This window comes from Scleropages formosus, chromosome 6 (genome assembly GCF_900964775.1).
Source record: "Scleropages formosus chromosome 6, fSclFor1.1, whole genome shotgun sequence".
In the NCBI taxonomy this organism is placed as follows: domain Eukaryota; kingdom Metazoa; phylum Chordata; class Actinopteri; order Osteoglossiformes; family Osteoglossidae; genus Scleropages; species Scleropages formosus.
In genome coordinates, this window is record NC_041811.1 from 19,017,688 (window position 1) to 19,034,910 (window position 17,223).

At 38.8% G+C, this 17,223-nt stretch overlaps 1 protein-coding gene across 2 annotated transcripts in view; it reads right to left on the bottom strand.

The window, feature by feature from the left end:
• Positions 1-17,223, bottom strand: part of arid3c (AT rich interactive domain 3C (BRIGHT-like)) — a 61,935-nt gene that overhangs the window by 12,525 nt on the left and 32,187 nt on the right. For both annotated transcript variants that reach the window (XM_029252640.1, XM_029252639.1), the window contains exon 3: positions 9,457-9,529. In XM_029252640.1, coding sequence (XP_029108473.1) covers positions 9,457-9,529 — 73 coding nt within the window. The remainder of the gene's footprint in view (positions 1-9,456; positions 9,530-17,223) is intronic.

Below are 17,223 nucleotides of genomic sequence, written 5' to 3' on the forward strand. Positions count from 1 at the left end.
CCGCAATTAATACTCAACAAACCTAAGTAAGGATTCCCAAAGGCTTATGAATACTATCTACTGTACTTGTATTGAAAGGTTTTTAAACCTTTGCTAAGTGTCTAAAAACTCATTTACCTATTTTTAGGATCAGAGCTTATGTGCATTTCAGACTGAGATAAAATCTATTCTGCTGCATAATTCTACAACAATGAATGGTTGTAGACAGGGGGCGCGGTGGCGCAGTGGGTTGGGCCACAGTCCTGCTCTCGGGTGGGTCTGGGGTTCGAGTCCCGCTTGGGGTGCCTTGCGGCGGACTGGCGTCCCGTCCTGGGTGTGTCCCCCTCCCCTTACGCCCTGTGTTGCCGGGTAGGCTCCGGTTCCCCGTGACCCCGTATGGGACAAGCGGTTCTGACAGTGTGTGTGTGTGTGTGTGTGTGTGTGTGTGAATGGTTGTACATTATCGAGAAAAAAAAACAAGTCATTTAAATCAGCCAGTTGACATCTGGAAAGACTGCTTGACTGATACCTTCAAAGACAATAACCGCACTTTTCTAGTAGATTGTTAGTGAATTGGCTTTATAGTACAGACAGCTAATTAAAGTGGTGTTCTACAGTTAACGTGGAAATGCAAATCAGGAAACTCACAATAAGGGGGTAACATGGGATCTGTGTCCAAGAAAATAGTCCCAGAATCCAACTAGAGATTCAAGAGTTTGTCATGTGTACAGTAAACAGTTCGTTACACCATACAATGAAATTCTTACTCTGTGAATCCTCTCAGCAGCCCATGACATAAATTGCAAGGACATGAGGAAAGAAAAACACAAGGCGTAAATCACAAAATTACAAAAATTACTATTAGTGCAGAAAAATCCAAGAAACGAAGTTATATACGTATATAAAGTGTGCAGCGCGCAATGTAAACATGGAAGTCGTACACGTGCAAAGTCCTGCAGAGGTTAGACTGATCTTTTCACAGTTGAGACGGGGTGTGTGTTTGTGTGTGCAAGGTATACGGAGGTAGTCTGTGGTCTCTGATGTTACTGACGTTGTGGATGTGTACGTAGGAGGGATGGGAGGTAGTTGACACCTCTCAGGCTCAGAGGGTGAACTGTGTCTGCTGTAATGGGTGGAGAGGCAGTGGATGGGTGTTGTTCACAGTTCACAAGCCTGATGGCCTGTGGATAAAAACTGTTTTGGAACAAGCGTGAGTAACACTTTTGCACTGCAGTGTTCGCCTTGTGTATGATCAATGATAAAGAGGCTGTGAAACAACACCTGGGAAAAATTGGGGGGAGACCAGTTGCTTGAAGATTTAATGGTGGATTGTGGAAGTCTCAAATGTGAAACTTGTAGATCTTCCAATTAAAAAGAGAGACATTAAGTCATATACTAAATGTACTGTTTTACTAGTCTGGTTTTCAATATTTTAATGTATTGTCAGGAAAAACAGTCAAATATTTTATAGGTCTACATCATTACATATTACTGACAAATAACATTCATATATAGATATATAAGTTGCACCTCACACTTTTCACCACGATACATGGTTAGGAGGAATTTAAAACTAGTAAATGTAGATGAAATGGTAATAAAAATCTGCATGTCAATACATTTTTACCAATTTAAAATTAACTGTACTAAAAATGTTATCTGTGTAGAAGTAATGACAAAAGTAAGTAACCCTCATGGTTTAACGAAAATGGCTATTCCGCTGAAAGAATTATCAGTATTCGGCAACAAAACTTTTGTATAGTTTGCTGAAAATTTTGTCTGCCAGCTACCACTTGCGAATCATTGAAGCTACTCTTAAAACAGCCCTTTATTCTATGAGTTAGTATTGCAAGTCATTATGTAGAAACACAAGAAGTTCACTAATTCAGGAGAAAACGCTGACGAACTGAAGGCGGAAATCAATTTATACTAGGAGCTTTGAGGAAACAATCAATCAAATGGGATATTTAACAGGACAAAATGCATTTTTCTCATTTCTGTAGGCCCATTTGACATATAGCATTGGCACATTAAGTGGATTCATTACTCGTTTAACAAAAGCGGGGCTGAAACTCTGACACGTCTCTCACTGCTGGCCGCCCACTCCATCATCTTTTCATTAGAAACCACTTTGATTTTTGTCCTTTCGACATTTCAGGTTACGAGTCTTCTTTCCACACAACTGCCATATGAAAATGCATAACCTGCAAAGGCCATCTATTTAAAATAAATAAATAAATAAATAAAGGAACCCGTGTCAGTGAGTACATTAACGGTGTGTATGCGATTCTAAGAGTGCATAATCTTAGGAACACCTCTGCACAAAATGTACTAAGACATTTACACGTATTTATAACCTCCTGTTGTCCATTTGGCATGCATCCTCGAGTTTTTAAATTTGCAAGCATGAATTTTACAGACCGCACTACAAATATTTTGAGCATCTGAAAAATGGTGGGCAGTATTCTTAGAAGTAATACAAATAAAGAAGGCCTACTTTGTTTTAGCCATAAAGCTTACATACTCCTGGGACTGAAAAGAGATACCACCATCTAAAGTCTCAGAGGTCCCACTGACAAATGATTGCTATGTGGCAGCTTATGATTAATGATTGCAGGGGCTAGAGGACACAGTATAGGTCACCGACCCCTCGACAGAGTCGAGTCTGTAGGGATTTAAGAGTCGGAAGGCGAAATGGAAGGCAAAATTTCACTTTCAAGCACCACACTCCTGGAAGTCTCTGATGGTGGTTTTGCTACCTACTTCTGATAAAGGCATTTGGGTGATGACAGCATGAAAAAGCAACATTTCCATGGATTGGAGCAAAATACTAAACAGATCACAAAATCAACATGTTAAAATGCACCATCACTGACAGTGGCTATACAAAAATCAACTTTACATCAAAGAAGGCAAAAAATTGGTTGTTTCCCTAGCAGTACGAATTCACGTAATGTTCCATCGCCCAATTTTCTCCCTAGTGATCTCATGCCCAACAAGGTACTGTAATAACAGAGACCAGTCGTTTTCAACAGCTGGAATATCTAAGAACAACTATGTAACAATAGTGATCTGTCCAGTATTTCACAGAAACTTAATAAGCAAAACCCCCAATTAATATATATTAATTACCACATATGTATAGAAAACTACAGACCAAGTGTCTATGAATTTATCAGGTCCTTTTCAAACAAACTGAAAGCGAAACTAATTTAGAACTAAATGTTAAGTGTTATGTCAATTCAACATGGAAAAATTATTTGGTCCATCAATAGGGTCAATCAACATTAGGTAATCATCGCTAACTAAAAAAAGGGTTCCTGTCTCCACACCTTATCTGATTTCCACCAATTCTTTGTTAAGCCTCAGTGTGCAAAAACATGTTTTTATATTTTTTGGGAGATTTTGATGATAGTATGAGTCAACACCACTATTTTATGCTGCAGTCGGTAAGTCATTCAGCCGTGTCACATGTTCCACTGGAGCACGTGCTTGATGCCCTGCAGTTATATTGGTAAGTTGATGATTCTTGCACAACAGCAGGGGAACTTTTCTGGTGAAGAAAATAGCTGCAGTGAGTAATTACATGCTAACAGTCATTTAGAGGAACTAAATTAATCAAATTTAATTCATAAGAGCTGTCCACCAGGTCTGAAATCACCTGGGCTCAAAATTAAAAAAAAAAAACCTCTCTATAGGAAATCTATAAAGCACGTCAATATACACATTGCTTTCCAATTAAAATGCATTTCACCCATTAGTAAAATTTATCAAACCACCGGTTGTATATGACACTTTTAATAGTAAGATTTCACATTTTGTAATATTTCCATTGATATTTTGGACCAAAAAGCACCTGAATTTCCATATCCAGCAGTTATTTTGCAGCAAAATGCATTTAAACAGAATATACTTGTGGGACTGCCTTAATTCAGCACATTTCCAGCATCTGCAGTTTGAGTCTGGTGTTTGTGAGTGTCTGCTACAACAAGGTGATGACAAATATTGCACATATTGCTGGAATAAATCAGTTAAAAATCGCTACTGAACAGAACTTTTAGATTTTATTTCACTTCTTTTAAAAAAATTTAATGTAGCTGGAAGTGATTTAATTAAGGGACATTTGTGTTATTAAACATTTACTGACTGTATAACAAAAAAAAAAAAAAAAAATTGAAAGTGGTCAAAAGCCAACAAACCAGGGACAGGCTTAAGGTTTGAATTGGCCAGCAACTGGCACTGAACAGGCAGTTGTGGAAATTGCTAATTTTTGATTATTTAGATAAGTTTAAATTTTAATGTAGTCTGAGTGTGCGATCCACTGGAGTCCTGTCAATGATGTACCTCATCTCATGGCCTATGGTTCTGGGATAGGCTCCGGATCACCGTGACTGTGAGCTGGAGAAGAGATTATTGCTAATGGATGAAGGTACGAAATGTGACTGACTTCATCATAACTTTATGGGAGGGTTTTACAGAACCTAACTGGAGAATAAGTGGAGGAACATTTGTATTATGTAGCTATTACTGATTGGGGTTTGTGGTAAAAGTGATGTTAGAGTTACAAACAAACCAAATTATGAACATACGTCCTGCTTTATCACAGGTTGAGGATCCACTGTAAAATGGAATGAGAATCATGTGCCTTCATGCCAGTTGTACAAACATTGTATATGTATCCAGGCGAAATTAACAATATCCTTAACATGAAGAACATCATCCCTATATATGTGTATGTCACTGTATCCTGGGTTGCACAAACTTTGAAACATTGTCTGCATATTTACCACAGGGATATACACTATTTATACTTCATTTTATCAACGTTACTGGATAACTTAGATGATTTCCAGGGAAACACACCTGTTATTCACTGAAGAGTCATTTAGAACTCAAATCTGGTCAATGTGAAATTCAAGCTGTACTAAGTAGCTATAAACAGGACACAACACAGTATGGTTCCTCTATTTAATGGAAATAAATCACATAAGCATTCACCCAGACGTACCTGAGGAAAACACTGCCATTAACATGGTCATGTAACATTTAAAATTTATTTAATATAAATTAAGCTAATTAAGCAAACATTACCATTTTTTAACCAGTGAGATATGTCGCACTGAAGTTTACATTCATTAGCGTAACCATTTGCACAATCCTTTGAATAATATTTTCCTCATTAAAGTCCCTCTACGATTCCAAAAAAATGGTTTTCACAGATTTTGTTAGAGAAACACGTTATTAAACACATGTTAATTTGTTAAAAGAAAAATAAACTGCTAGAGCCAATTTTTTAAAACACTCCTGCTGGACATGGGTTGTAATATTGCACTTCTTACTGTCCCACTCTTACAACTGGGAAAAAAGACTTCTAGGTTTGTAACTCTAGCCAATATAATGAATATGTGACAGTACAGTAAAGTACAGGATAAATCGGAGGGGCGGGCTTTCTAACTGGACAGAATAACTTTTTTTTTTTCTTATATTTGGCATATTATATAGGTCATAAAGTCATAACTTCAGATGAAATTAACAGCAACAGAAAAAAAATGCATGTGAATCACATTTTTGGTTTACAGTGATGCTTAATTACTCACTATGACACAGTGTCATAAGCTAATTTTATAGGCGCACTGACATACCACATGCAGATCTATAAAGACCCATTTCAGAAAATTCAACGTCTATATTTATGGGTAAGATCCACCATTGTTCCACTTTCAAAGTAAGCTGTCTGACGGCTTCTCCCACTTCTTGTTGAAAATTGTCTCATTCTAGCTAAAGATATTTGCATTAATATTGAAATAAGAGTATCTTAATGCCATGACGTGAAGCAGCTGAGATCCTTCTGAAAAATTTGTTTCTAATTATATCTGTTTGAACTTATAACAGTTGATAAAGAATATGCTGTTTAACAACTTTTTAACTGCATAAACAAAAAACTGCTGAACAAATGCTACACTTTAAAAAATTCTGTGATACTTTGAAGTCAATCACTCCATGAAAAAAATTCTGAAAACCCTACAACTGCATATTTGTTCCATGTAGTTCAAAAATAAATCTTTTATTGAGAAAGAACAGCTGCATGGGCTAAATTTTCCGTGCAACCCCCTGTGGTCTTGAGTATAAATAAAATCTAGGATGGCATTAATGACCTTTCATTCGCTGACTAACAGCTGACTATAGGTTGGCTAAATGCAACCAACTGTGGAAATTAAATTTAAATAACGTGTGACACTTAACTAATTTTTAAAGTACACTTTTTAAAAATTTTACTTTCCAGCATAACCTAAATTGTTAATATTGAAAATGGAACCCAGACAATATACTAAGCTGCAATCATGTCACAAACTGCTCTAAAGGTTGTTCTGTTTCCTGTTAAAAACTGTAAAATCGTTAATATCTTTAATTTTAAAACTATTATTTTTAAAAAAAAAAAACCAGCACAAACCGTTATAAATGTCATTCAAGGCTAGGTGTGATCCTAATCCAAAGCATGAAGTTTGTCTCTGAGCAATCGCTGAATTAGCTACAGAAGCAAGAGGAAAGTGTGCTTTGCACTGAAAGGATGGGCATGAGCTGGGTATTTTCCCATAGAAACAGGGTACAATGACTAGACCTGATCATAGATATACCCCTCAAATCCCTTAATAAAAAAAATCTATTAATATACAGTATTTATAAGAAATTAACACTATAAGTATTCTCAGAAGTGTGGGTCTACATCTGAGATGCTGGTGGGATTACTGTGGCTGCAGGCTGCTGTTACATGTTGGTGCAAGTGTTGGCTAATGGAATTCCAATGAAAGTGGCTGGTAAATCTTGCCTCTGCAAGATATGCACTATTATTAAGTCTTAAAGCTGTTTTTAGTATGCAAGGCTTATTTTAATGAAGACAACAAACTGCCAAATAAAACTGCGCAAATCAATCGTTTTCTGTTGGGCCGTTCAACATGCGAGAGTTTGCAGACTCTGACATTTTTATGACAATGTTTGTCTCTCTGAATCTTTCCACACGCTGAGTAGGAATTTGGCGGGTAATAGTATGGTATGGTTGGGCCTAAACTGAACGAAATGCGTTACTGCGCACAGATTTTAACGAAAAATCACTACCTTATTGCTGGTTAAGAAACAGCAAAAGGACAGTTCTGCAGTGTACAGGAAAACTGCTTGGAATTCTTTCCTACGTCAAAGAATGTACAGGACTTTCCTGTTAGTGCTGTCCTTCCTTTCATTTTCTGCAGTGTAAATGAAGATTCGATGCCCTTTACAAAGGATTCCGTATGTCAAAAGTAGGGCACATAAGCACATTTTCCACTCAGTGGGCAAAAGTGCCAAATTGTTGATTATTGTGCCCCTTATATACTCATAATATAACATGAAAAGAGTTACATTTACATTTATTCACTTGGCAGACTTAAAATTTAAGTAATCTAGCAAATATCAAGCCTCCCACTGGCACAGAGAAACTATTTTGAATAAAAGGTTTGACTTCTGTAACGGTCCCATTGTATGTAAGTTCCATTTCAATATGCAAGGCTAATCTTTGTAATAATAATACTAATTTCAGCAAAGTCCATTTTCAAAAAGGAACTCAAATGGAAGTAGGTGTCCCTATCTTAAAATACAAACAAAAATGTCAGTACACTGTTAAAGAAAATCTAAGAAGCTAATCTTCACACCTCTTTAAATGAATAAACAATGAAAAAACCACTTTAAAAAAACAAACAGCAAGGCCAAAAAAAAAAAAAAAAAAAAACTTGAAAAAAATCATTCTCTCTGATGTTAGTCCTGTGCCTTCAAAAATAGTTCCATCATTGTTTCCTTTTTTACGAGTTGGTGCCTCACTTCCTTATATTATGCAAGTATCCCTCCAGTCTGCTCCATTTCCCTAATAAAACGAACATGCCTCATTCAAAAGGCACCTTTCTGTGGGAAAATGTAAAGATGGCTTCGCCCAATGCTCAATAAAGCTGAAAATTGATTATGTTTTGCCAGGGCAACAGAATTCCAGGATGTCGACTTCCACTTGGTGGCAGCTTCTGTCCCCCTCCCCTGTTTTCCACACCCCCAGGAGTTGTTTTCACAAAACCTCTGGGGTATTTATAAAGCAAACAGCAGGGCAGTTGCCCTGATAGCGCTGGGGGATGCTGTGCCGCAGCAGCATTGAGGCCCTTGTCATCCGAAAACAGGAGCGCAACCTCCGCAGGAAATTTTGCAAGGCCTTTGACCAAAGTCCCCTAGTAGTCTTTCATCAGGGCCGCTCTACAACGCACTGCGCTGGCCCACGGGTTCATAAAACCCTAAGATGAATACCAAAAGTTCTCTTATGTATTGCATATCTACACTATTCAGGGAAGGTACTCAAAATTGTTAAAAAATGGAGTAGTTCATTTTAAAAACACGAAATGGCCAGACCACGTTTTTTATTTCATGTCTGCAAGACATATTAAGTAATAAAACAGACTGAACAGAATTTTATTTTTTTTTTTTAAAAACCACTGTAGCATTATATTGTGAGCGACTGATTTGTTCCTCCCCAGGCGCTTGGATTAGTATAAAGATGTAGCTGGAAGTTAGCTGAGGTTAATCCCGCGATTCTCAAGCCAAGGTATGTATTTCACTTTTACGTGAACACTTGGGGGAGCACCGTGGCACAGCAGGTAGCACGGGTGCCTCATAGCACCTGGGCTGCAAAATTGCAAGTACAGTTCTGTGTCGTGTTTTAACGTCCTCTGTGGGTTTGGATGAGCTTCCGCCCCACAGCCCAAAGACGTGTTTCAGGTGAACTGGTGAGTTTAGGTTGACTGTAATTTATGATTGTGTGTGGCTACCCTCCAGATCGATCTGTCCAGGACTACTATAACCCTACCCTACGATACAAATTTATGGAGTGAGTGAGTGAACATTTTCTCTAAGACTGGGGGTATAGAAGCAAGCACTTAATTCACAGGGATTCACAAATATTTCCAAACGTACAATTTCAAATCAGCAGAGGAGATCTGTAATTAGGGCAGGCTAATTGTTGTGTCTTGTGATGTAGACGTTACTGTAGCAGCAGGAGAGGATCACGACTTGTGCGTCTACCCTACATTATCATCACATAAAGGGTGAGGATTACCTGGGATCAGGAGGGAGAAAGGTTTAAACGTGTGGAAACGAAGTAAAAAGGTAAAAAAACGGAGCAGACTTCAGCGACAGTTGTTAGGAAAAGAATGGAACCCTTGACTTGTTGTAGAAGTGACAACTAAAAAAAGGGAACTCCAACAATGAACAAACAAAATGTACACTGGTCTCAGAGCAGCTAGTCCTTGAACAACTTCTGATCACATCTCATGGGTACTGATTAAAATGGGAGTAACAATCTGCTTGAGAAGAACATTTAAAGGCAACTCTTACTGAGACAGCAATGCCAGATTAGATATTATTCCAAGCACACAACAACACTTTAAATATGGGTTATTGAATATGACTTACCTCTCTTCTGCATAAAACTGAAGAGGTCATCAAGGAACTCCTTTCGTTTCTCGTCATCATCCAGCTCATACAACTGAAAAATGTAGGGGGGGGGGGACTATTAATCTATATGTCAAATGATAATAAAAGACTTTCTTTTAGTACAGATTTACAGACTTTTCAATATGAAGAATTAGACTGCTTCATTTGAATTACAACTGGGTTACTAATTATTGGAAAGTAAGCAGAAATGTTGAAATGTAAATCATTTAAGGTAATGAGAACTCCTTAGCAAATTTTCATAGACATAATTTATAAATGAACTTTAAAAATATGAAAGACAGGAAACAAATGAGTACAAATTGGATGCATACAAAAGCCGTCCATTCTATCACATCCATGCTTTCTAAAACACGAGTTTGTTGAAATGTACAGTCATACTTTATCCATAAAATGCATTTTAGTGAAATTAATTCAGGTTCATAAATGTTTGGTTAAAATGCAGTCATCCAGAGATATGTCCATTCGATTTACGTGAATTCGAGCAGTTTCGGTGAAAACGCCTCATTCGATTTCGAGGCATTTCTTCTTCTTTCTTGGTTATGGGAACTGACTTGGGATTTCGTATCTGTCTGACAGCTGACATTTACATTTTTTAATTTAGTAGATACTTTTCTCCAGAGTGACTTACAACCATCATTCGCAAGTACTGAGCCGACACCTTTATCCACGGTGATTTACAATGTTAGGTACACTAAACTGCCTACAGTCATTCATTTATACTCCAGAGTAATTGTACCATACTAACACTACGGGCAACTGAGTCACCAGTTTACGAGGAAGGCATTGCGAACCGCTTTAGAGCACAAGCGGAGACCCACGCAAACATGGGCCAACAAGCCAAATTACACACACAGATTGGGGATCGAACTCATGTGAAGTCACAGTGTCTTTTTTTCGACTGCAAATTCATTTGCATGGTTTTCATGCATTTCCTTAGTCTTTACTGTTCTTTGGACTAAAGGTTGAATGAATACAAAGCGTAATAGCTAGGAAAGGGTTGAACGAGTGCGAGGGGTCAGCCACGGTATTATACATTCATTAATGAAGGGAAACTGCTTTTTATGTTGTGTAGTGATAACTAACATCAACGACAGAAGAAGCACTTTCCACGAATGGGTTTTGGTGATATCGCAGCATAAATGGATGTCACTTAACTGGTTCAGGAAAACATAACTTTTACCAATAATACTAATGCTATTTACGTCTTCGAGTTGAGAGTTCACGTTGCGAGGGGTTTTTTTCTGGAACGCACTAGTGTCACAGGGCGGCCCAGACTGCACCGCAAAAATGCTGAAATTAAAGTTAACCGTGTTTGTCCAGTTACTGCATTAAGCAGTTTCTCCAGTAACTCCAATACAAAGATGGTGTAATAAGTGAATTTTAATGTGAAATAACAGCATATCACCGATGAAAACGACACGCATAGAAGAAAAAGAACAAGGTGTGACTGTTTTCAACAGATAAAGTTTTAAATATTTGCAGAGGGATAAATAATAAAGACCTGGCACAAATGGACAGGTGAAGTGACTGGAAATGCGCCTTAGGAATGCACAAACACAGCGACCGGAGCGGTTCCGGCAGCGACCCGACTGGTCTCAGAACAACGAGGTTAATGAGAAAACAGGGTTACTGCAAACGTCCATTTTTGAGGACCCTGGGAACATTCCTTGACTTACAGTAACTGGAAAACACTTAATACTCTAAAAAAAAAAAAAAAAAAATTACATAAGTGTTATGTTCTAAGATAAAAGCATTTAAAACAGGACAGCTTTATAGTTTATAATTTTAAAATACTGTACCTATATTGAACTCATTGCCTGGGGAAAGCACACACACATAACTCTGACATGAATGGGGACAACTCCATAGACTGGTTTCTGTTCGAGTCTCGAGCCAATTTTTTCTTTTTTTTTTTTTTTTTTTTTTAAATCAGTTAAGAGTATAGCATTAACGATCAAGTTCATGGCTCTGGTTAGAGCCTACAAGACAGTGAAAGGATCTGCACACAGAACCCGATAAATCCCCACAGAAGAGCAACTAGCATTACTCTCCACTACCTAAGGCCCTTTGGTGGCTGGACACACGGGAGCTCCAAAATTAGAAGTCCAAAGGTTCTTCGCTTTGACTCTGTTGTGGTCAAATGAGCCGCCCGTCTTCCTCAGAACTGCTGAATCCCTTTTGGACCTGGTTCTCACCTGCTCTAACGGCTCCATAAATATGCATCAAATCATCTGTCAATACATCGATTTTCATATTTCCTCTTTTTTCCTCCCTCAGTTCCACTGGCTGCTACTGGTGTACATGCACGTCAAAAACAGTGGCATGAAACTGACTGTTTTGATAATCATGTGTCATATGCAAAGCTCTTTGTTTTGAAATTCACTTTTGTTTACACTTAACTGTATGTCCCTGGGGAGAAAAGCATCTGTTAAACGAATAAATGTAAATGTAATTCGCCTTGCAAAAGGCATATGGCTGATACCTTCATTGTTGCTTTTACGTGTTGTGGCAAGTGATATTTTTTGCAGCTTCGAGCGAAGCCCCCTCCATTCATCACCTTTATTCAGAGGTAGGAAAACCGGAGAGGCTAAATAACAGTGGGTTTGGGAAACCTGTGACTTTGAACTGTGCTCTTTCCTCCAGGCAGTCTGGACCCAGGACACTTTGTCTCACACTCACAATGTGGTATGAACAAGTTTGACAGGATGCCAGTGAGATGCAGGAAGTTCTGCACTTTCAAAAGGACTGCATCCACTAGGTGCATAACTCACCATTACAGTATTTATACTTACGCTCCTGTACTCTTACTTGCAACCTGCAATTGGTAGTTTAACACTTCCCTTTGTTTCAAAGCAATTTAAATTCCAAGAAGGCTGAGTTGGACTGGAACCCACAGCCCAGGAGCAGTGAGGCACCAGAGCTACCAGTCCTCTGATTATACAGTACTCTGATTTCCAACACTAAATCCAAATCATCAGTAGAATAAACCTTAATTACAAATGATTCTGGGTCATATGTTTAAATTTATTCACTAGTTCTACAAAACCCCACTTGTCCCGTGAGGATCAGAGGCAACAGGATGGACAGGACAGATCAGACTACCCTTTCCAAGGCAACGGTTTCTAGCCCACCCAAGAGATACAAACCAGCTAAGAGATACAACCTTTCCAGTGTTTACAGGGTCTGCCCTGGTCTCTATCTTCCACTGGGCCACACCTGGTACACCTTTTGCAGGTGGGGTGCTGGATGGCCATACAAATCATATACTGAGGAGATTGCCGAGATGTAAGTCAATTTAAAGTTACTTGCTATTCCAGTTGTATTATAGTTCATTGGTCATGCAGACAAAGAACAAACCATAGAGTGCATAACTGCGTAACTGTTTCCTTTGAACACAAAAACAGTGCTGTGCATTTCCAGCTCCAGAGTGCACAGCCAGGTGGTTATGGCACAGAGCTACAGTAGAAAGAGCTTCTGCTTCAGCATTTAAATATTGGTAGTCCTTCAGAGAAGAAGTCTAAATGACGGACCTGTCGAAAAATGCCACTTTTATAACAGGAGTTACTCTCAAGAATCTGATTGAAATCAGGTAGATTGGTCTAATACGTACTCCAGCACCAAAGTCCTGCATAAAGACCCTTTTAAGATGAGAGCAGGTTTTACTCTACATTGTATATCTGACAAATAGCAGGGGACAGCTGGTAGCATCGTGGTTAGGGCTGCTGCCTTTGGACCCAAGGTTTCGAATCCCACCCCGAGCTGTAGTACCGTCGAGCAAGGTACTTAATCTAAATTGCTCCAGAAAAATCACCCTAGATGTACAAATGGGTAAATAGTTGTAAGTAGCCAAAATGCTATAACCTGTTTTGGAGAAAAGCATCAGCTTAAATATAACATCAATACATTGTTTGTAATCAGAACAAAGCCACCAGAGAGGAAAAAACTTTCTGCATACACAGGAAAAGAGGTCAGGGCACAGTGTTTAAAAATTTAAAAGGAAATGTAGGCACGGGCAGAGCGAGCCAGAACCCTAACAAGAGGACAGTCATACACAGACCTCAAGAACTGCATCTCTGTGAAACAGTGCTATCCTCCCCTGAACTCCCATGACGCTGTGGATCCGAGGAGAAGACAGCTGGGGCGCAAAGCGCTCAGGAAATGGACAGAGCGCACTGTGCCCATTCAGGGGAGCATGGATGCAGCTGGCCCACCGCCAACCTGCCGATATCTCCCTGCCCAAACGGCTCCGTGAACACACCGACATAATGAGATGTGTAAGTTAATATGAAGTGGCGATCTTTGTCTCCCTTGATGAAGCGCTTTTCCTAATGGGATCTGGCCGGAGTACTTGAGCTGATGAGTTGGATTAAGTGGCAGTGAGTGGGCTGAATATTGGCACAGTTAAGTGTCATTTTACAGTTCCGTCCAAGCAGAGAAGCATTCACTACTTCAAAAGAAACAGCTATGACCTTCCATTGTGGAAGAGGATGAAAAGTACATAGACAATGTTAATTCTTCACAGGTCCAGGTCTTGTACTGGATGCAAGTGGGCTTTCGCTTGAGATTAGACTAAGAACTTTCCTCTTTTTTTTTTTCAATGGAGATTTGCTATGTTGAGCAGATATTATCGTGACTTTCAAACACCGATTTCCTTATTACATTAAAGGATTAGTTTTTTTTATTCTCCACTTCTGTGTAATGCTGTATGTTACACACTAGGGTAGTTTATATTTCCCAGTTCACCTATAACAAATCTTTGGACTGTGGGAGGGACTCAGGGCAAACCCAAGTAAACACAAGGAGAACATGACACGAAGAGCTGGATTTGAACCCTGATCCAAACCCAGAGTCCAGGAACTGTGAGGTACCAGCAATAAGTATTGCACCACCCCATGATAATGATATAAAAAATTCGAGCAAGCAATAACATCCTCATGACAGTCTTCTTTTCTTTTTTAAAAAAGCGTATACTGTCCATCAATAATTCAGTGGCACAGCTTGTTTCCTGTAACCTTTGTTCTTTCTTGTGGAAAAACCATATTACTGCTGTTTTTGTTCAGAAATTTTTACCAGCTCCGAGTGTTTTGCCAGCAGTGATTCTGCGATGGAAAGTAGAGACAGTACAACTAATTATTAAAAATACAACCATAACCTCAGAAAAACATTATGACTCTCCCAGGAGGAATAAAGATAGTTTATGGCTGTGGGACAAAAAGTTCTTATAAGCAGTAAAGACACAATAAACCTTACAATATCACCTGTAAGCAAACTAAATACACAAAGTCTTTGAAAGGACTAAACCTAAAAATCTACCGCAGATGTACCGACCCCTCAGTGGAAGTGCCCTTCTGTATTGTAACTCAACTTAAGCTAAAACAATCACTTCACCTTGTAGCCATTATCGCTATTAATTTACCATTAATACAGGTAAAATGCCATCAAGGAGTGAGGAAAATTAAGTCAATGTGTCATTTCTTGTTCAGATTAAAATATTTATTAATAAATTATACTGCAATAGTATAGACAATTTAAAGTTTTGCGGAAACCTTTACATGCTTACAGGTTTAAAATATGAAGTGGACTTTCTAGGTAAGAAAATATACAGTGCCTGTCAGTATTGCTTCATACCCCAACTGTAATTCAATAAAATTCCTAGCTAGTCATATTGAGATAAATGTTTATACTTATTTCATAGTATACCATGAAGTATCAAAATTAGAGCCTTGTGTATAGAAAAACAACATTTGCATACATCTGTTTCCAGAATTTACTTTCAAATGGAAACGGGATTAGACGGGATAACCCATTAGCAGTGTCTCTGTTGTAGCCAATACTCAACCCTACTTATTACAATTACACTATGTCAGCTGATCTCCTATTACTGGATGGCCGTAGGTAGCATTTCAGCAGTCAGCGGAATAATCTGACAACTCTAGAGGAACTATTATGTGAAAGACTCAATTAAGTAAAGCACGCCACCTACACCCGCATGCTTGTCTTTCTGTACATCTCCCTGAGAAAGGGCAGCCTTACCAAGGTACCTTTCATTCATCACATTGGTCACAATGGTCTTAGATTCAGAAAAGGCAGAGGAAGGTGGAAACTGGAGCTGGGGTAGTGCTGTAACTAAGCACAAATCGATCTCTCAATCCTCAGGCAACTTTAATTAATTCATTGATAAAAAAAAAAGTCAAAGCCCATTAACCGACATCCCATCTCACAGGTGTCTCCTGTTTGACGTGGCCAAGATTGTCTCCAGACAATGACCCTCTAGAGCGGGTGCCACTAAGAGTCACCCTGGGGATTTGCCCGCTCATTGTGCAACCCACATGAGGCTGATAATCTTTCACTCTTTCAAAGAGCTCATCAGGCTTTTCACCAACACAGAAAAAGAATGACATTTTATGTGTATCGTTTAGTCTAAAATTCGAAGCAAAAAAAAAAAAAACTAACATTTTTTGATACTGTGTGGAGGAACAAACAAGACTGTCTTTCTTGTAAGATCATGTTGAAATAGCCTGTTTTGGAAAGCATAACACTTACATTTGGGACTGTACCTTCATGCAAATAACAACCGTACTGTCAAATAGGGTATGTGTAGCTGGACCGCATACATTTCCTGAATATGGCTGCAGCTGGACTCCCACAAAACTTCTGAATGTAATGACAAGCCCCTCATCTTACCCACTTCAAAGTCGACGCTTACAGGACATGCGTCTTCTGAAACAAGTTACTGTGGTAACCGTATCACTTGTCTTTTTTGCTGCTAGCTACAGAGGAACATCCCGTCAGTTATTTATAGCTACAGCCACATTACTTTCATCTAACCGTCAAAAACTCTCTTGCATACATGAAGAGCATACTTCATGTAAGTCTTGGTCTACTTCGAGTTGTGCGGCAGTTACTGTAACGACACTGCACACTGAGCCATTCATTTTATTTAATCTGCCTTGTGTAACCAGAAAAAAAAATGGCCCTGCCCCTAATTTTACTTTAGGGCAAACCTAAATAAAGGTAACTAAAAGGCCAAGGTAGCTTCAGACATCTCACAAAGTAGATCCTTTAAACAATTCATGTGAAACAGGCTTTGAGAACACTGTATATTAATTGAAAAGATCTTATTCTGAAAGGTATACTAGGGCATTGTGACTGAATAACTAAGATAACAAAGCAGCATTTAGAAGTCAATCCAGAATCCTGCACAGGTGATTCACACGTAATGTAAAGTGCAAAATTCCAGGTTTCCAAACAGGCATTCAGCGTGACAAAATGAAGGGTGTGGTACGTGTTACATTGCATAAGTGAAACAAAACTAGGGGTGAGCAGTTTACTGCTCCCTGTTGTGCCAGACTGTAAATGTGAATTAGCCTCAGTCAATACATTGAATGGATGATACTCAAATTACTATTTTTTAATACAAGAGGAAACCCCGTATGACAGTCATCTTTCAACAGTTTAAAAATGTTTCTTAAACATAAAACTCTGGCAAAGCCCTGAATAATTGCACCAATGCACAACTGGAAATTGCATTTGGTTACATTTAAGGCATGTTGTGCGCAATGTAGGTGTACTTGCGTACTTCTGGGACAGCAGGAAGCGTAATGGTAAAGAACATGGTCTGAGTTTTCTTGGTTCAAGCACCACACCCTGCTACCATTATAGCACCGGTGAGCAAAGTACTTACCCTGAATTGCCCCTTTTAAAGCACCCTACTGGGTAAATGGG